The sequence below is a fragment of the Scophthalmus maximus genome, chromosome 3 (assembly GCF_022379125.1).
Source record: "Scophthalmus maximus strain ysfricsl-2021 chromosome 3, ASM2237912v1, whole genome shotgun sequence".
NCBI lineage: Eukaryota > Metazoa > Chordata > Actinopteri > Pleuronectiformes > Scophthalmidae > Scophthalmus > Scophthalmus maximus.
Window position 1 is genome coordinate 14,343,624 of NC_061517.1, and position 14,419 is coordinate 14,358,042.

The 14,419-nt window shown below is 41.2% G+C and overlaps 4 protein-coding genes across 13 annotated transcripts in view; 3 read left to right on the top strand and 1 right to left on the bottom strand.

The window, feature by feature from the left end:
* clstn1 (calsyntenin 1) overlaps positions 1 to 3,555 on the top strand; it is a 33,491-nt gene extending 29,936 nt beyond the window's left edge. For all 4 annotated transcript variants that reach the window (XM_035644079.2, XM_035644081.2, XM_035644080.2 and 1 more), the window contains one exon: positions 171 to 3,555. In XM_035644079.2, the coding sequence (XP_035499972.2) occupies positions 171 to 365 (195 nt within the window). In that variant the 3' untranslated portion in view covers positions 366 to 3,555. The remainder of the gene's footprint in view (positions 1 to 170) is intronic.
* A 424-nt stretch (positions 3,556 to 3,979) lies between these two features.
* Positions 3,980 to 6,468, bottom strand: lzic (leucine zipper and CTNNBIP1 domain containing). 4 transcript variants are annotated; one of them, XM_035644096.2, is made up of 7 exons: positions 6,325 to 6,468; positions 5,790 to 5,914; positions 5,528 to 5,663; positions 5,290 to 5,388; positions 5,098 to 5,193; positions 4,777 to 4,858; positions 3,980 to 4,683 (listed from the first exon to the last, which is right to left on the bottom strand). In XM_035644096.2, the coding sequence occupies exons 2-7, from the start codon at positions 5,888 to 5,890 to the stop codon at positions 4,628 to 4,630; spliced, it is 570 nt and encodes a 189-aa protein (XP_035499989.1). In that variant the 5' UTR covers positions 5,891 to 5,914; positions 6,325 to 6,468; the 3' UTR covers positions 3,980 to 4,627. The 4 variants fall into 4 exon arrangements, with proteins under 4 accessions (XP_035499989.1, XP_035499991.1, XP_035499992.1 ...); XM_035644098.2 differs by having other exon boundaries at positions 5,790 to 5,909; positions 6,325 to 6,431; XM_035644099.2 differs by lacking the exon at positions 6,325 to 6,468 and adding an exon at positions 6,134 to 6,312 and having other exon boundaries at positions 5,790 to 5,909.
* On the top strand, positions 5,919 to 11,724 carry nmnat1 (nicotinamide nucleotide adenylyltransferase 1). Of its 4 annotated transcripts, none has more exons than XM_035644094.2 (5): positions 5,919 to 6,260; positions 6,906 to 7,045; positions 7,698 to 7,881; positions 9,337 to 9,461; positions 10,541 to 11,724. In XM_035644094.2, the coding sequence occupies exons 2-5, from the start codon at positions 6,931 to 6,933 to the stop codon at positions 10,969 to 10,971; spliced, it is 855 nt and encodes a 284-aa protein (XP_035499987.1). In that variant the 5' UTR covers positions 5,919 to 6,260; positions 6,906 to 6,930; the 3' UTR covers positions 10,972 to 11,724. The 4 variants fall into 4 exon arrangements, with proteins under 4 accessions (XP_035499987.1, XP_035499988.1, XP_035499985.1 ...); XM_035644095.2 differs by having other exon boundaries at positions 5,919 to 6,159; XM_035644092.2 differs by lacking the exon at positions 5,919 to 6,260 and adding an exon at positions 6,371 to 6,516.
* A 719-nt stretch (positions 11,725 to 12,443) lies between these two features.
* Positions 12,444 to 14,353, top strand: rbp7a (retinol binding protein 7a, cellular). The gene is made up of 4 exons (XM_035644100.2): positions 12,444 to 12,971; positions 13,269 to 13,447; positions 13,561 to 13,662; positions 13,797 to 14,353. The coding sequence occupies exons 1-4, from the start codon at positions 12,761 to 12,763 to the stop codon at positions 13,854 to 13,856; spliced, it is 552 nt and encodes a 183-aa protein (XP_035499993.2). The 5' UTR covers positions 12,444 to 12,760; the 3' UTR covers positions 13,857 to 14,353.
* Positions 14,354 to 14,419: the final 66 nt, after the last annotated feature.

The window sequence follows — 14,419 nt, forward strand, 5'->3', positions numbered from 1 at the left end:
GTTTTATTACCAATGAAACTTAAAACACAAGAATATACATCCTGAGAAACAGAGATAAACACAGTGAGGCGTCCATCACCGGCCAGTTCAAACAGTTCTCAGCATCAAGACACGAAAGAACAGTTCAAATTGCTGAAGATATAAATCCTCGCCTCTTGTCTCTAATCCAGACGTACGAGGACCAGCACAGCAGTGAGGAGGAGGAGGAAGAGGAGGAGGAGAGCGAGGACGGAGAGGAGGAAGATGACATCACGAGCGCTGAGTCAGAGAGCAGCGAAGACGATGAGGGCGGGGAGCCGGAGGACCAGCAGGGGGCCAACAGACAGCAGCAGCTGGAGTGGGACGACTCCACCCTCACCTACTAAAAATCACACTCACTCACGCCAACAAACGCTTCGTACACTCAACACAAGCTCTCTCTGACACATACGCACACACGAACACACACACGAACACACACACACACACACTAGCAACTCACTATTACTCAACACCTCATACTCATTGCCCCCCCCCCCCTTCCCCCCCACATTTTTAATGTCTAAGGAGCCAGGATATAAAATATGAAAACAACAAAAAAAAAAAATCCCGTCAGCGTCGAGGTTTTCCTGTTGTTATCTTAGTGGTGGTACTCAATGTAGTGTAGTCATCACCAGATTGCTGATTTCTACTGTTTATTTTTTTATTTATTATATTTTAATTCCCAGGAAAACTACACTTAGTTTGAACCCTGCACTTTTTTTTTAAATTTTCCCTCAGACAAGAGGCGTTCAAATGGAGAACAATTTTATTTTCCCCTCTGGATGTATATACTTGCTTAACGCTTTTAGATTTGTTTGCCGCTAAACTCACGTATAGCTTTGACTTGAGTTTTTCTTATTAGTCCACAGTGAAACAAAAATTATGCTTTTAACAAGTAGACTACATTTTTCTCTTTCTTCTTTTAGTGCATGAGAATATTTGAAAAAGTCATATGTGTAGAAAAATTATTTGCTTTTTAAAGATTTTGTAAATATAAAGAAACCATGTAATTAGTCGATGTGTTAGTGGAGGCCTACTCAACAGGGTCCAATATCTAAAAAAATAAAAAATGGCGCGGTACGTAATGTAGAATATTTGTGTCACAGAAGCTGTAGCATGTCGCAAAAAATGTCCACAAAAGCTGTTCCATCATGCTTGTACAAAAAAACTGTGTCTGCTTCGCGATGGGAAACCCAGGACTGTTCAGCAGAGGTTTCCATGACAAAGTGGGGTCTATTTTCTCGTTTCTTTTAAGCAGGACTGGTTGATGGTTTCAGCTTCATACATGCTTTGCTTTGCTTGCACAGGTGGCAACGCTCTACTCCAGGCGTCACGTGGTGTATTTCATTCCCAGTAGATCTCACTGTTTTACAGACGGGACTTTCTTCTCTCTCCCCCCCCCCCCCCCCCCCCCTCAGAGTGATCATACTCAGAGAAATGTTAATGTACAAATTGACATTTCATGTGGAATGGTACAAACACCCGAGCAGCAGCAGCTTCGGTAGTGCTGTTAATGTTGACATATGGGTTCTAACATTTCTGCCAGTGTCATTGGACGAGCAGAGAGAGATTTCAGCTTTAAAATGTATTTTTTTCGCTCGTAGCCCAGTTCCTGCTATGCTGACAGAATTAGGGATGGAAGAAGAAAGAAATCCTTCAAACTTCTGAAGGAGCAGATTCACGACAGAAGGAGCTTTAGTGGAGTCTGGTTGAATATTGCAGATGCTGGCTTTGTTTTGGGGGAAGAAACGTGAAATGAAAGAATTTTCAGAATTGCTCTGTTGCAACTATATTTTCCGTGGCACAGCTACTCAATCTGAGATAATACACATATTAGATGCATTTTTAAACTGGTTTCTTTTTCTGAATTAAGCATCGTCTTTAGTGTAATTCATGGAATTACAACTGAGGGCTAGCTGCATCGTTTACAATAGGAGAAGGCTTTAAAAATGAATCTTCTTCTTCTGATTTGAATCATTTGAAATTATTTTTTTTGCAGTAGACCACTAGATTTTATTGTACATGGAACTGTACTGTAGAGTAGTTCTAAGATAATTGTTTACATTTGGTAAACTTATTTTTTTTCCTTCTGGTATTAAAGCTTATACAATTGATTGGGATCATGTGTCCAACCTCTATATCCTCTCAGACACTGTTGTAACTATTGAGTGTTTGTCTCATGTTTTATTTTTTTTGTTTTTTTGTGAACCAATTAAGATGTAAACATTTCCTAAACCCGCTGTAATTAAATCAGATCAGACTCGGGGCGTTGAAGTGAGCAGAATGTGGTACTGTAATGGTCGATGTTGCGAGTCCCACATTTTGCTTGAAAATCCATTTTCCAGGTAAAATTCAGTTCAGAAACACATCAAAGGCTCATTGGAGACCGTTGTTCCAGGCTATTTTTTTTGAGGATGTGAGTTGTTAAAAAAAAAAGGTTTGTTTGAATGAAATTCGTTTTTTTTCCCCGTGGTCTGTGGTGGAAATGTAGTGAACAGTCTCCCTTCAGCGATGACAGACGGTCTGAGCCGGCTGTGATGGGAGTGCCTTTTGCCTTCTGTTTTTTTCAATCATAGCGAAAATTCGCAGGTCTAACAACAACACTCATCCGTGCCCATTTATTTGTGGCATCGTTTTGTTTGTTCTTGTTGAATTGGTCAATTTCTGACATTTTTCTTTCAGTCAGTTGTAACAATAGAGTTCTATTAACCGTAACAAACATTTCACATAGATGTCACGTGTCCATGTTGATGTGTAGAGGAAGTAGATCCATATTGTATCTTCTATAGATATTGTACTAAATCATATTGGCGGAATCCACCTTTAATAAGATGCACAGTCCATGATGATATTGCTTTGGCAGCGTACATGGGTTTACTGTTAATTGACCCATTTGTGTACAGTGGAAAGTAATTTTCAACAGCGTCCCGTCGCCCGAGTTGTCGAGGAATGATTTTGGAGGGCAGCATGAAATTTCACAATAAGAGTATCGGCCTGCTGACGCCGATATGGTCACGGTTTCATTCAGTCCAACACATTTCATCTACAGTGACTCCACCATCTCCAGTTTTTCTGGGTCCTGTGGTTTCTGATCATCCCCCGAACAAAGTTTAAAGTTGGTTGAGTTGAACGTCACTGCCTAACAAACTGAAATGCAGCCATACTGTTGTAACACTAAAATGTAATGGGGGGTTTACTTACTGCATGAACCACAACGTTTGTGTACGTTCCATGTGGGGTTGTGAGACTGGAGTGAGAAAGGAGACGTGATACACTACTGATTCTCATACTGTCTGTTTCACACGTCCACAACACTCCAGATATATATATATATATATTTTTGTTTTTTTCTTTTTAAAAATTTGCTCAAGAAAGGTGACAGCATTTGTTTGTTTTTCTTTTCTTTTTGAACAATTGGATGTTTCCTTTGTGCTTGTTGGAGCTGCTCTCACTTTTCTACCAATTGAAAGGCAAATTGTAGTGAAGTTGATGCTTGCTCGCAAACAAAATAAAGGACGATGAGATGGGGTATCACTTCTGTCTGTTCTTGTTTTTCCTTCAATCACTGTTATTGCTGTAAGTGTGTCACTAGTGTAAACAGTGTTGATGGTTCATGCCCCGAGTCCTGGCGTGTTGAGCGTTAGTGTCCTCTGGTGGTGAAAATAAAATTCCTGTGAACCCCAGAAGTAAAAGAGTGCGACAGAATTTTAAGGTTCAACTCTGCTAACTTCTTATACGAACTATAAGTCCCCATGGTAACTTATGATGAACCGCTAACCTGCTCCGGACGAGGTTAAGTTCATCATAACAGATCAAAACCTGTCAACAGCTCAACCACTGACTGATCAGATTAATGGAAAATCTTCATTCTACATGATCTTGATAGGAGCAAAAGAGTTTACAGTTAAATGACAAACAATAAAGAGCAAAAGATATTTCTAGATGAGAGCAATCGTGATGCTGTTCCAGACTTTTAATTTGTCCACTCTGGTTTTAAAACAGAGCTTCTGATATTGGAGGGAGAGTTTATCATGCTAAATAAATACATAGGCAAATTAATATAATAGCACCAGATGAATTCAACAACAATCATTTGAGTCTCTAGGCAGAAAAGCTCCTGTGAAGTTGTACTTAATGCACAAGGCATGCAATGGCATTTAGTTTCTTCACATTTCTCTCTTGAATGTAGTGCTTCTGTTATTTTGTCCCAAAACCTTGTACACAGCAGTTTTTACATCTAAAAAAAAAAAACCTGCCACTCACACAGGAGATCAACATCTTAAAAATACCACTGTTGAATTTTTAGGTTTTAACACAAGACACACAGCAAGCAATAAGAAAAACAGCACAAATCCACACAGGATATTTCTCTTGAACTGTCTCGACAATCATCTACATTTATGTACACATCTTCATATTAAAGATATCATATGCTCGTACCTATAATACAATTATACACTTATCTGCACAACTAAAAGACATTTACAAAAGTTTTGGGAGGGGGTATAAAACCATATTGTTAAAAAGAAACAATCAGTGATCGATTGGCACATTTGATTCTTGATAATAACAAAGATCCAGTTTAAATTAATATTTTGTAAAATTACTATGCTTTGGTTTTCACTCCAGAGCTAGCTAAAGCCATAATCTTGTCTTCGGACCCTGAAAAAGAGAGCAGAGCAAAACAAATGTGAACGTTCGTCCCGGTAATTTGTGTAAATAACCGTTTCTGTGACATCACATGTTTATTCTTACCGAGGTTTGCGGTCACTTTTTCAAACTGGCTCAGGATTGCCGTTGCGTTTTCGGTGAGAAAAGTCGCATCCTCTGTAGTCAGCTGTCAGATGAGCCAAAAAGAGACAAAAATGCTGTTTAAGCTTTGATCAGACAATAATAAAAACATGTTTATAATGCTACAGCTTCTTCTGAAGGGAGATGTTGTAGCAGGTCTGTCGGCCTGGTGACACGTAAATGACTATAAATAAGTTAGTGCAGCTCAGACGGACGAGCACAAGCCGGTGACTCATTTATGAACCCGTGGAAAAACATCACATCTCTGCTGCGAGCATTCCTCACCTTCTCCCCAAGTTTTCTCAGGGCTGTGAGGATTTCCATTTTCTGCTGCGTGTACACGTCCCGCGACAGTTTCCCCACCATGACGTCTCGGTCCATCTACCCAAGGAATGATCAGACGACACGGTGTAGTTAGTTCGACACGGTGCATTAAACCAAACACAACAATCTTATCCTTGATACCGCAGTGCAGACCTCTGCTAGTCTGGTCCTCAGCTGTCCCGGCTGCTTCTTGGCAAAGAGCCGGATCACCTCTGGAGTTTTGAACGCTTGGCTGATGGCAGCCTGGATTGCCTGATGAAGACGGAGGCATTTAAAGGAAATTCCAGTCACTGTTCATACCAGACTAGTTGAAATGACGTGTTTTATATGCTACAAACCCCCTTTTAGGTTAATACACAGCAATAACACACTGTCCATCGGTGGTCCATACCAGCTGCATCCCACTGAGCTCATCCACGAGTGTCATGTCTCCTGTCATGATCTTCTGCAGGGAGTCGTTGAATTCACTCAGCTGTTCCAAGGTTTCCTTCTTTGTCTCCTCATACTCTTCCTCGTCCAGCTCGTCTCTGGAATAACAAGCAAGAGCATAGAAAATAGAATATGACGCCCTTTCTGGCACAGATCAGGTCCGTCACTTGTACAGCTACACGATGCAAACATGTTCAACATGTGCACCCTCCGTGTGACTCCACCTGCATTCCTCCAGGTCCTGAAGCTGCTGCATCAGTCTGTCAAGCTGCTCTTCCATATTTTGCCTCAGCTTTCCGGTTTCCGATTTCCCGCGAGAAGCCATCCTCCCGAACACGATATTTCTAATCTTACAAAGTGACCGAAACAGAAACAACAACAACAACAACAACAGAGAATAAGGCAGAAATCAGACAACATCCGTGATTGGGAATTGTCAACTCTTAACGTCAGAACTAGCATGCTATCTGTAGCCCGTCTTCACGAACGGCGAGAGGCGTTGCCGCAGTACGCGTTATAACTGTTTGACATATGGCTAAACACGAACTGTGTTTCTACTACTACAAACCGTGGAGGGAGGAAAGTGCCTCGGCGGTGAGCGTTGTTTGGTTAGCCCGAATAGCTAGCTAGCTAGCATGCTAAAGGAGAACCGCATCACTGGCTCTCAGTTGTAAGCAAATCCGCCTCGCGAAAAGGTAAATGTTCACACCAGCGGAAACCGAATCGATTAACTGGACCCCCGCAAACACAAATACCTACTTTTTAAATTGCGGTTACAATACATTTAGCGTTTGTCGAGGCGTTTGTGATGGTGAACGCAACTCAGTGGCGTGGGTGCGGCTGTTGTCTTCCTGCTCGACGTCAACCAATCAGTGACTAATGTCGTCCATAACGCCTGTGATACCCGGAAGCAGATTACACAGCAGCTGCCGGCCGCCACTGTTTCTCCTGGTAACTCAATGAATATCCACATTGTTTCATCGTGTGCTAACGTTTATGTTCGACGGATGCAGCGTACATTCGCTACGGTTCATAGGTATTAGTCATTGCCAGTGCCGACGTCAGATGAAGCCATTTCATATTCCATGACCGTTTCTATTTTCCAAACTGTTTGTAATTCACCTACATACGGATGTTGCGTTCCAGTTTACCTCTGAAATCGGGTTTATCGTTCCAGTATGATCTCGCAACTCGGAATTACGACCTCCGAGTTCCGAGTTCCGAGGTAAACTTGAACGCAGCAAGAGCGTCCCCCCGGCGAAGGTCAGGGAAGCAGAGGGGTGTTTGACATGTGACCCTCGGTCGGCTAACGGCACCGTCTTTGTTTCCTGCGGTCGCAGAGTTATCCCTGCTGCAGGATGAGGTATGGAGGCTCACGGTGTCACCCCGGTGGTCCTGCTGGCCTGCGGCTCCTTCAACCCCGTCACCAACATGCACCTGCGGATGTTTGAACTGGCTCGAGATCATCTGGAAGACACAGGTGGAGTGAAAGGACAAATGTAGCAACAACAACAAAAAGTATCTGTTGTAGAAAAACAGATGAATATGAATAGATGTATAAAAGAGAATAGCTGTATAAAAGACAAATGGAAGTTAAAACAAATGAATGAGTTCTTCCCAGGCCCAATTAAAAGTCCTGCATGCATAATTGTACCCAGTTAAAAGTACTTGTTACTCATCATTTTAACAGTCATAATGCATCATTTTTTGCAGACTGATCTAAAATATACAATGTGATGTAAAATCTTAATCTGAAAAGTTGCTACAAACAACAGCTGTCCAACAAATAATGTGGAGTAAAATAATTCCCTTCAGAGAAAGTGGATTCAAAGTATAAAGTAATAGAAATGTAAGATTAGGTAGAAGATTAAATATTCTTAAGTAAGAGTTGACTGTACTTCCTTAAGTACCTTGAGTATTTTTCACCTCTGATACTTTCCACTAAATGCGAGAAAATCTGTTTGGCTGGTTAGGTCGAACCAGCCCGAGGAAATTATTCCTTTCGTAAAATCATCAAACCTGTTTTGAGTCATGTCTTCATGGAAAAAAAAACCTCTTTCACAGTTAACTGCATCTAGTGCGCTGTTGCTTTTAATCACATGTTCATACACACTCCGTCCCTTGTGTCTAAGGTCAGTACCGGGTGGTGAAGGGCATCATCTCTCCAGTGGGTGATGGCTATAAGAAGAAGGGTTTGATTGAGGCCTGCCACCGTCTGGAGATGGCCAGGTTGGCCACAGAGAGCTCAGCCTGGATAGCAGTGGATTCCTGGGAGAGCTTGCAGCCCGAGTGGGTGGAGACAGCTAAAGTTGTTCGGTAAGTTGACAGATCTTGACTCTTGTTAGTGGCAGTGCCGGAGCTTGCTGCAGGTTTTGTCTTGTCTTGTCGTGACAAGTACATGGAAATCTGCCAATGAGTGTCAGGCTCTATCTGTCATGCTCATTGATCAGAGTTAATTTTCTTGTGGTTTTCCCTCTAAGTCTTCTTTGTCAGCGATGACACCTAGAGCAACCTGTTCTTTCAATTTCTTAAAACAAGTACAATTTTAATGTGCGATCATGATATCCGGGTTCAGTTAGTATATATATGAACTGGAATTATCAGTCAAAGGGTTTCTGTTCCTGACAAACAATTCTTCCTGACAGGCTCAGTCAACAGCCCAGTTTTGTTTTGTTCTGTTGCTGGTTGTAGCTTTCCTGAGCAGCAAATATGACCTGCAGTGATTTAGCCATAGCAAGTAAAGACCGTCTGAACACTTGGTGAAGATACGCCAGAGTCAGTCTGCAGAGCCCTGTCGCCGCGCCGTCACAGCAGTGTAAAGAGCTGCTCTCCTTTTTATTCAAAGTACGCTGAACCCTGAAGAATCATACAGAGAGCCGCTGGCCTGTTTATACAAAATGTATTAACATTGATCATTTCACATGTTCAAATTGCACCACATTCACAAATGCACGTCCTTGGGCTCCCAGCGACATTACCTGCCAAGTTTGAAGTTGATTTGATGAACGTTTTTCGAGATAGACAGATTACATACATACCTACATACATACATACATACATACATAGATTCCTTGCATTATAGTAAGATAACAGTGGTCGAAAGTAATGTAGTTTATTTAAGGATTTAAAAAGCAGACAGACCACTGACTAGCTGAGGTTTGTACAACATCTAACAAACTATATGTCCAATAGGGATATTATCTGAAAATCTGTATGTATTGTAGAAACGCTTGTATCATGTCGTCTGCACTGTTTAATGCAGAACCCTCCTGTATACATGTATAATATATTTATTTTGATATGCCCGGGGTGAAGTGAAGGTTACACATGAGTTTTCTGTCATAACGTGGTGCTGTACTTTTGCTGTTACCCAACTGGACAATCGTGTTTGAGAAGACATCTGCGTTTAATCTCACAGGTTCTGACTTGCTGCTGTAAAGAATTAACGTCGTTTGAAAAATAAAAGACATGGCTGTTATTGACTGGGCATGATAGTTATTACCATGGATCATTAAAATACTGTGCCCAGAGCCTCACAATCAAAACATGGAATGTGGGTTTGGTTAAAAAGTCATAATTAAAGATTGATTATGTAAGATGTTAAATTAAGCCAAAATATATCTATGTTATACAATAACCATAAGTGAAACTCATCGGAAGTTGTAATCAAGGGAAAAAGTTGATTTAAAAATGTACTAAAAATAATAAATAAACACATTTTTTCAATGTTCATTTTTGAAAATTCCATCTTTTTTTGCTCTTTTCCCTCAGGCATCACTTTGAGAAACTCACGGCAGAGCAGGAAAGCTTTGATGACACTGACACAGTCAAATACACCAAAAAGAGACGCATCGAGGAGAATTGTTTTGAAGCATCATCTCATCAGAAAAGGAGAGGTAGGTCATGGGTGACTATATGTATGATATTGTGAAACACGAATATTGTTCTCTCAGTCCTCCTTGACACTCCTCCCTTTTCCAATCCCTGATGTCAGACGAGCAACAAGTCGCATCCTGCTGCCACTGTATTCATGGTTTACTGTATTCGGCTTAATAACAGGAGACAATGGTTGAAATGTGTGGCTACTTGGGGTGTGTTGTTGAGTGGTGGGTGACACCCAGTCACATCACCTACAGCAAAGACAGTCAGGGTGTAAGACGGTGAGACATGAGCCTCCAGGTGTGAGAGAAACTGATGCATCAGTAACACACAAAGAATACCATGTCAAAGTTGGATACTCTGTTTTACAACTTCGCACTGGTGACAATAATTTTTTAACTCGGGTGAAATCTCCATCATGTAGCTGCCCTGTGCAGAAGCATAGGCGCATTCATGTGCCATTAGTCAGTGACGCATACAGAGATGAGATGCTACAACTATTATTTCCTGTTTTTGATTTACGTTTGCCTTTCCCTTTGCTTTTATTGTTTTCTGCTATCCTTCCATTATTAACTCTATTCCCCCCTTTCCCTTTGTCGTGGAATTTTGTCCTTCGCACTTTGAGATTGCTTTGAGCAATGAAAAGTGCTCTATAAATGAAATTTCTTTATTATTATTATTATTATTATCCTCCCCTGAGAAACTGTTAAGATGAGTCTTCTCAGGCACCAAGCAAGGCCAACCTGTCTGTGGCAAGCCACAACAATCATCGAGCAGCTGAAGTCTATCTCGAGGTGTCATAGTCGCGGGGAGATGACAACATTACCCTGAACTAAATACACTACAGAGACCGGGAACAGGCAGATTGTCTTGGGGCGCCGTACACTGACCACCTTGTTGATCTGTGTAAACGAACCAGAAATCTCCTTGATATATATTGAGCTCTAATAATAAATACTTCTGCTTAAGACATCCACGTCCTCTGTCTCCCTGAATCAGTATCCACTCCTTCAATTATTCCTTTTCACCCTTCCCTACGTTAAGAAAAGCTTCATGCTACTGCAGTTTCTTGACAAGCTGTTTTCTCTACACTAAGACGGCCCACAGCTGTTGTTGCTGTGTGGTGCTGATGTCCTGGAGTCCTTCGGGATCCCTAATCTGTGGAAGCAGGAGGATATCGCTGAGATCGTGGGCCGCTACGGTTTGGTTTGCATCACTCGCAGCAGCAACGACCCGCACAAGTTCATCCACCAATCAGACATGCTGTGGAAGTATCGCAGAAACATCCACGTGGTCCACGAGTGGGTGACCAACGACATTTCGGCCACACATGTGCGCCGGGCGCTTCGCCGAGGTCGGAGCGTCAGGTACCTGCTGTCAGACGCCGTGGTCCGCTACATTCAGCAGTACGACCTCTACAGTGTCGAGAGCGAGCAGAAAAATGCCAACGTGGTCCTGGCACCTCTTCAGAGATACACGGGTGCCTCGAAGGAAGTTACTGCTGCAGCTGCAACACCAGACGCATGAGCTGAGGGCTGTGTGTTCACTGTGAATTTAAAACATATCAGTTTATTTATGCATCCACCTGTGCCTACTCTATAGAATAGACTATTCTAATGGTGCGTGTGTGTGTGTAGAGAATGAGCTAGGAGTCGACCGATATGGCTTTTTCAGGGCCCTTACTGATATCAATAATTACTAATCTAAGAGGCCGATAACCAATATTTGAAACTGACATTTGTCTGCAATATAAATGTCAGAAGGCGTCCAAATGTGGAATAATGCAAACTTTTAAGACATAACTTTGTGAGATAGCTTAAACCATATGTTTTAATTCACAGAACATTTCAACATGACCGTAACACAAAAACTGCAGGGAGCATTTTTTTGATATATATTTATTGAATTAGGACAAGAACAAAACTTTTTTACTTGCTTCATTACACTATTAGTTAAGAGCAGGCAATAATCTTTGTGCTGGAGATCACTGGATATGAAATAAACATCCCTCTTTGTTTTCTACCTTTCAGGCCTTTCTTTCCTTTTACAATGCTATTGTCACACAGATAAGTCATTCCAAACATCCTCAGTTGAGGAAGTGCCAAGTTGACACCTTTTGGTGTTTTGATTAGAACGCTTCCCATCAGGGCAGTTACGTTAACTTTCTGGTAATCATCACTGACGTAAGATAGCAGCTGAATTTGCAAATTGGAACAAGCTAAAGATTCACTTTGTTTGTGGAAATGAAAGAATAACTGATTAAATCACATTACTATCAGAGTCTGTGCCTAATTATTTAGCCTTTACTGTTGAAGTAATGGAATGAGAATACATCAAAAACCTCAAGATATTATTCAGACTGAAATGGTCCAATGCAAAGTAACTAAGGTTAAGTCTGTCTCATTTAAACACGAGTCATGTTTTGATGTCTCCGTCAGGTGCCAACGACAGAAGTCTTGGATATGTAGAGTCTTGGCTGGAAAACAACCCAGACAAGTTTGTTTGTGGTGAGCAGTTGACCTGCTTCATGCTCATTTGAATTAATGAGGAGAAAATACCTTAAAGGAAAAGGATTTAAAAAGATTTTTTTTTCCACTTGAATTCAAATATGAATATGAAATGCTTCATTTTGATGCTTATCCATAGCTTGTTTGAGCATTAAGTTTATTTGTAGTGTTTTTATTGCATAGAGCCTTAGAGTTTCTTGTAATGTGGTTGGATAAAAAAGAAGAAGGGAAAAAAACTTTCCCGTAAATGATCTTAAAAACCTTTGCTGGAAAAATCTGGAAGGCAAGGTTATTTGCGTAACACATTTCAACAGCAATGTAATTCTAAGTCCTTTACATAAGATATGAGTATTGGAAAACAACATAAGACAATACAAAATCAAAGCTTTGAGAAAGAATTAGAAAAGTTGAATAGAAAAATATGAATAAACAAATAAAATAATAAGAAATAAAAGTAATGTAAAAAAAATTTGCATTGCAGTGTTAAAAATTGGTGATTGTTTGATTTAATAAACAGCCGTGGCAAAGCATTGATTTGAAAGATTCTGAGAGTGACAGCCGGTTCTCTAGGTGTCTGTTCCACATATGTGGAATCTAAATGAATCAGTGCTTCTTTAGGTCAACTATCCTTGTGTTTGCTGTGAATGGTTGTTCAAACAATCTGTGACGCCTGACAGACATTTTAAAAAATTTAATAATTTCTCTGAAATGCACAGTGGAACCAGTCGGACACGTCTGACTTCCCCTCTACACCCTTGCACAGGTGTGAGTCCCGCCCTCGTCCTCCCCTGGTCCTCAGGTGACAGCGAATGAGGTTAAGGGCACACCTAACTATCTCACAAAACAGCATTGTCTCGGCCTCTTTTCAGATCTCATCACCCCAGCAATCTGAGGATCACATTTTATTCACACACACAGGCACAACACATAAAAAAGGGGTAATCAAAATGCCTGCCTGCCTCTGTGGCACATGGGACATCGTGAGCAATGTCAACATGGAGGGTTATATGATTGCACTGGGTAAGTCCTTAACGCATTTTATTCACTGTGCATTAAAAGACTTGAAATATTTGCATATCTATCTGTAAAACTAATTGTGCAGTAAAATGCGCACAGTTATAACACCATACCACATTAAATAGAGCACTGGGAGTGAAATTCATGGGGTAAACAATTATTTGTCTAGGTGTTGTGCTGTAACCCTTTGCTATTTAAGGTATGCATGGGACTATGTGGGGGGGGGGGGGAGTGTTTCCAGCCGCTGGGGGAGTTTGTCCTCTGGATTTGTCCAGCTGAAGCACTTCTCTGCCATTACAGGCATCAGCCCTTGTTTACGAAAGGTCGCTCTGAAACTGAAACTAAGGAAGGTGATCGAGCTGCAGGGGGACCAGCTCATCATCAAGACACTCAGCATCCTCCGAAACTACACCCTCTCCTTCAGAGTGGGCCAGGAGTTTGAGGAGTTCACCCAGGGACTCGACAAAAGACATGTCAAGGTGAGGATGAATGGGAGAGAGGCATGATAAATGGATGGATCATGCAATGCATTCTATTTTTTATTTGGGGCTGCTAAAAAACTGCTCTGTCTCCCTCCCGGCCCTCTGTGCAGTCACTGGTGACGTGGGAGGGGAATAAACTGGCGTGTGAACAGGTTGGAGAGAAGAAGAGCCGGGGTTGGACTCACTGGATCGAAGACAACAAGCTGCATCTTGTAAGAATATGAATACAAGGCTATTTTAATCATGTTTGTACAAATGTAAACTGAACAACTGTCCCACATTTACATTTTTGAGCAGTTTGATGGCACTGAATTTATTCAATATTTCTGTTGCCCATTACCCACAGGAGTTGCACTGCGAAGGACAAGTCTGCAAGCAGGTTTTTAAGAAGAATGTGCCTGAGTGAAGAAGAATGAAAGTTGTATTCGGTGAGGAATGACACTGTGTGTTAGATCCGCCGATTTAAACTGTGAACAGTAAAACAACCATGAAGGTGTGGTGTGGTATCTTCTCTGTAATGGGGTCTGGATTTACACCAGTAGATGGCGTCCCTGGATTACTTTTGTCAGATACTGGTGTGTTACTTGCTGGTGCTGGCCTTAAGTAAATAATTTAGATCATCAGACATGTTAAAAAAGCTTGTCCAGGCAGGCACTGTTATGTACTACCTTTTTATCTCTCAGAAATATTCCATTTGATCAAATACGACAAATGTGAGGCACACATTCTTTGCGGGGGCTGAAGCTACAGATACACTGTATCAGTTTGTCATTTTGTTGAGCTTTTTGTAAATAAAGACATAGCAGATTCATGCTAATACACTTATACTCAATGTGCAGCAAATAAGTGAGGTGCAGAGTGTTTGTATTTAAATTTTGTGTAATAAAGTGGGTTTGAAAGAAATGTGAAGTGACATCTTTTCTTATTCAATACTTTTTTCATGTCGTTCTACCTTCAGTAAAATGTATG

Bases quoted from the DNA above. Each gene is read 5' to 3' on its own strand.
- lzic (XM_035644096.2), bottom strand. From the start codon at position 5,890: ATGGCTTCTCGCGGGAAATCGGAAACCGGAAAGCTGAGGCAAAATATG. The intron at 5,389-5,527 runs GTATGGACCACC...CGTCTTCATCAG, and splicing joins AGCTCAGTGGGATGCAGCTG to GCAATCCAGGCTGCCATCAG. The intron at 5,194-5,289 runs GTCTGCACTGCG...TTCCTTGGGTAG, and splicing joins TGAGGACCAGACTAGCAGAG to ATGGACCGAGACGTCATGGT.
- nmnat1 (XM_035644094.2), top strand. From the start codon at position 6,931: ATGGAGGCTCACGGTGTCACCCCGGTGGTCCTGCTGGCCTGCGGCTCC. The intron at 7,882-9,336 runs GTAAGTTGACAG...CTTTTCCCTCAG, and splicing joins GAGACAGCTAAAGTTGTTCG to GCATCACTTTGAGAAACTCA. The intron at 9,462-10,540 runs GTAGGTCATGGG...CTCTACACTAAG, and splicing joins ATCTCATCAGAAAAGGAGAG to ACGGCCCACAGCTGTTGTTG.
- rbp7a (XM_035644100.2), top strand. From the start codon at position 12,761: ATGAGGTTAAGGGCACACCTAACTATCTCACAAAACAGCATTGTCTCG. The intron at 13,448-13,560 runs GTGAGGATGAAT...CCCTCTGTGCAG, and splicing joins TCGACAAAAGACATGTCAAG to TCACTGGTGACGTGGGAGGG. The intron at 13,663-13,796 runs GTAAGAATATGA...CATTACCCACAG, and splicing joins AAGACAACAAGCTGCATCTT to GAGTTGCACTGCGAAGGACA.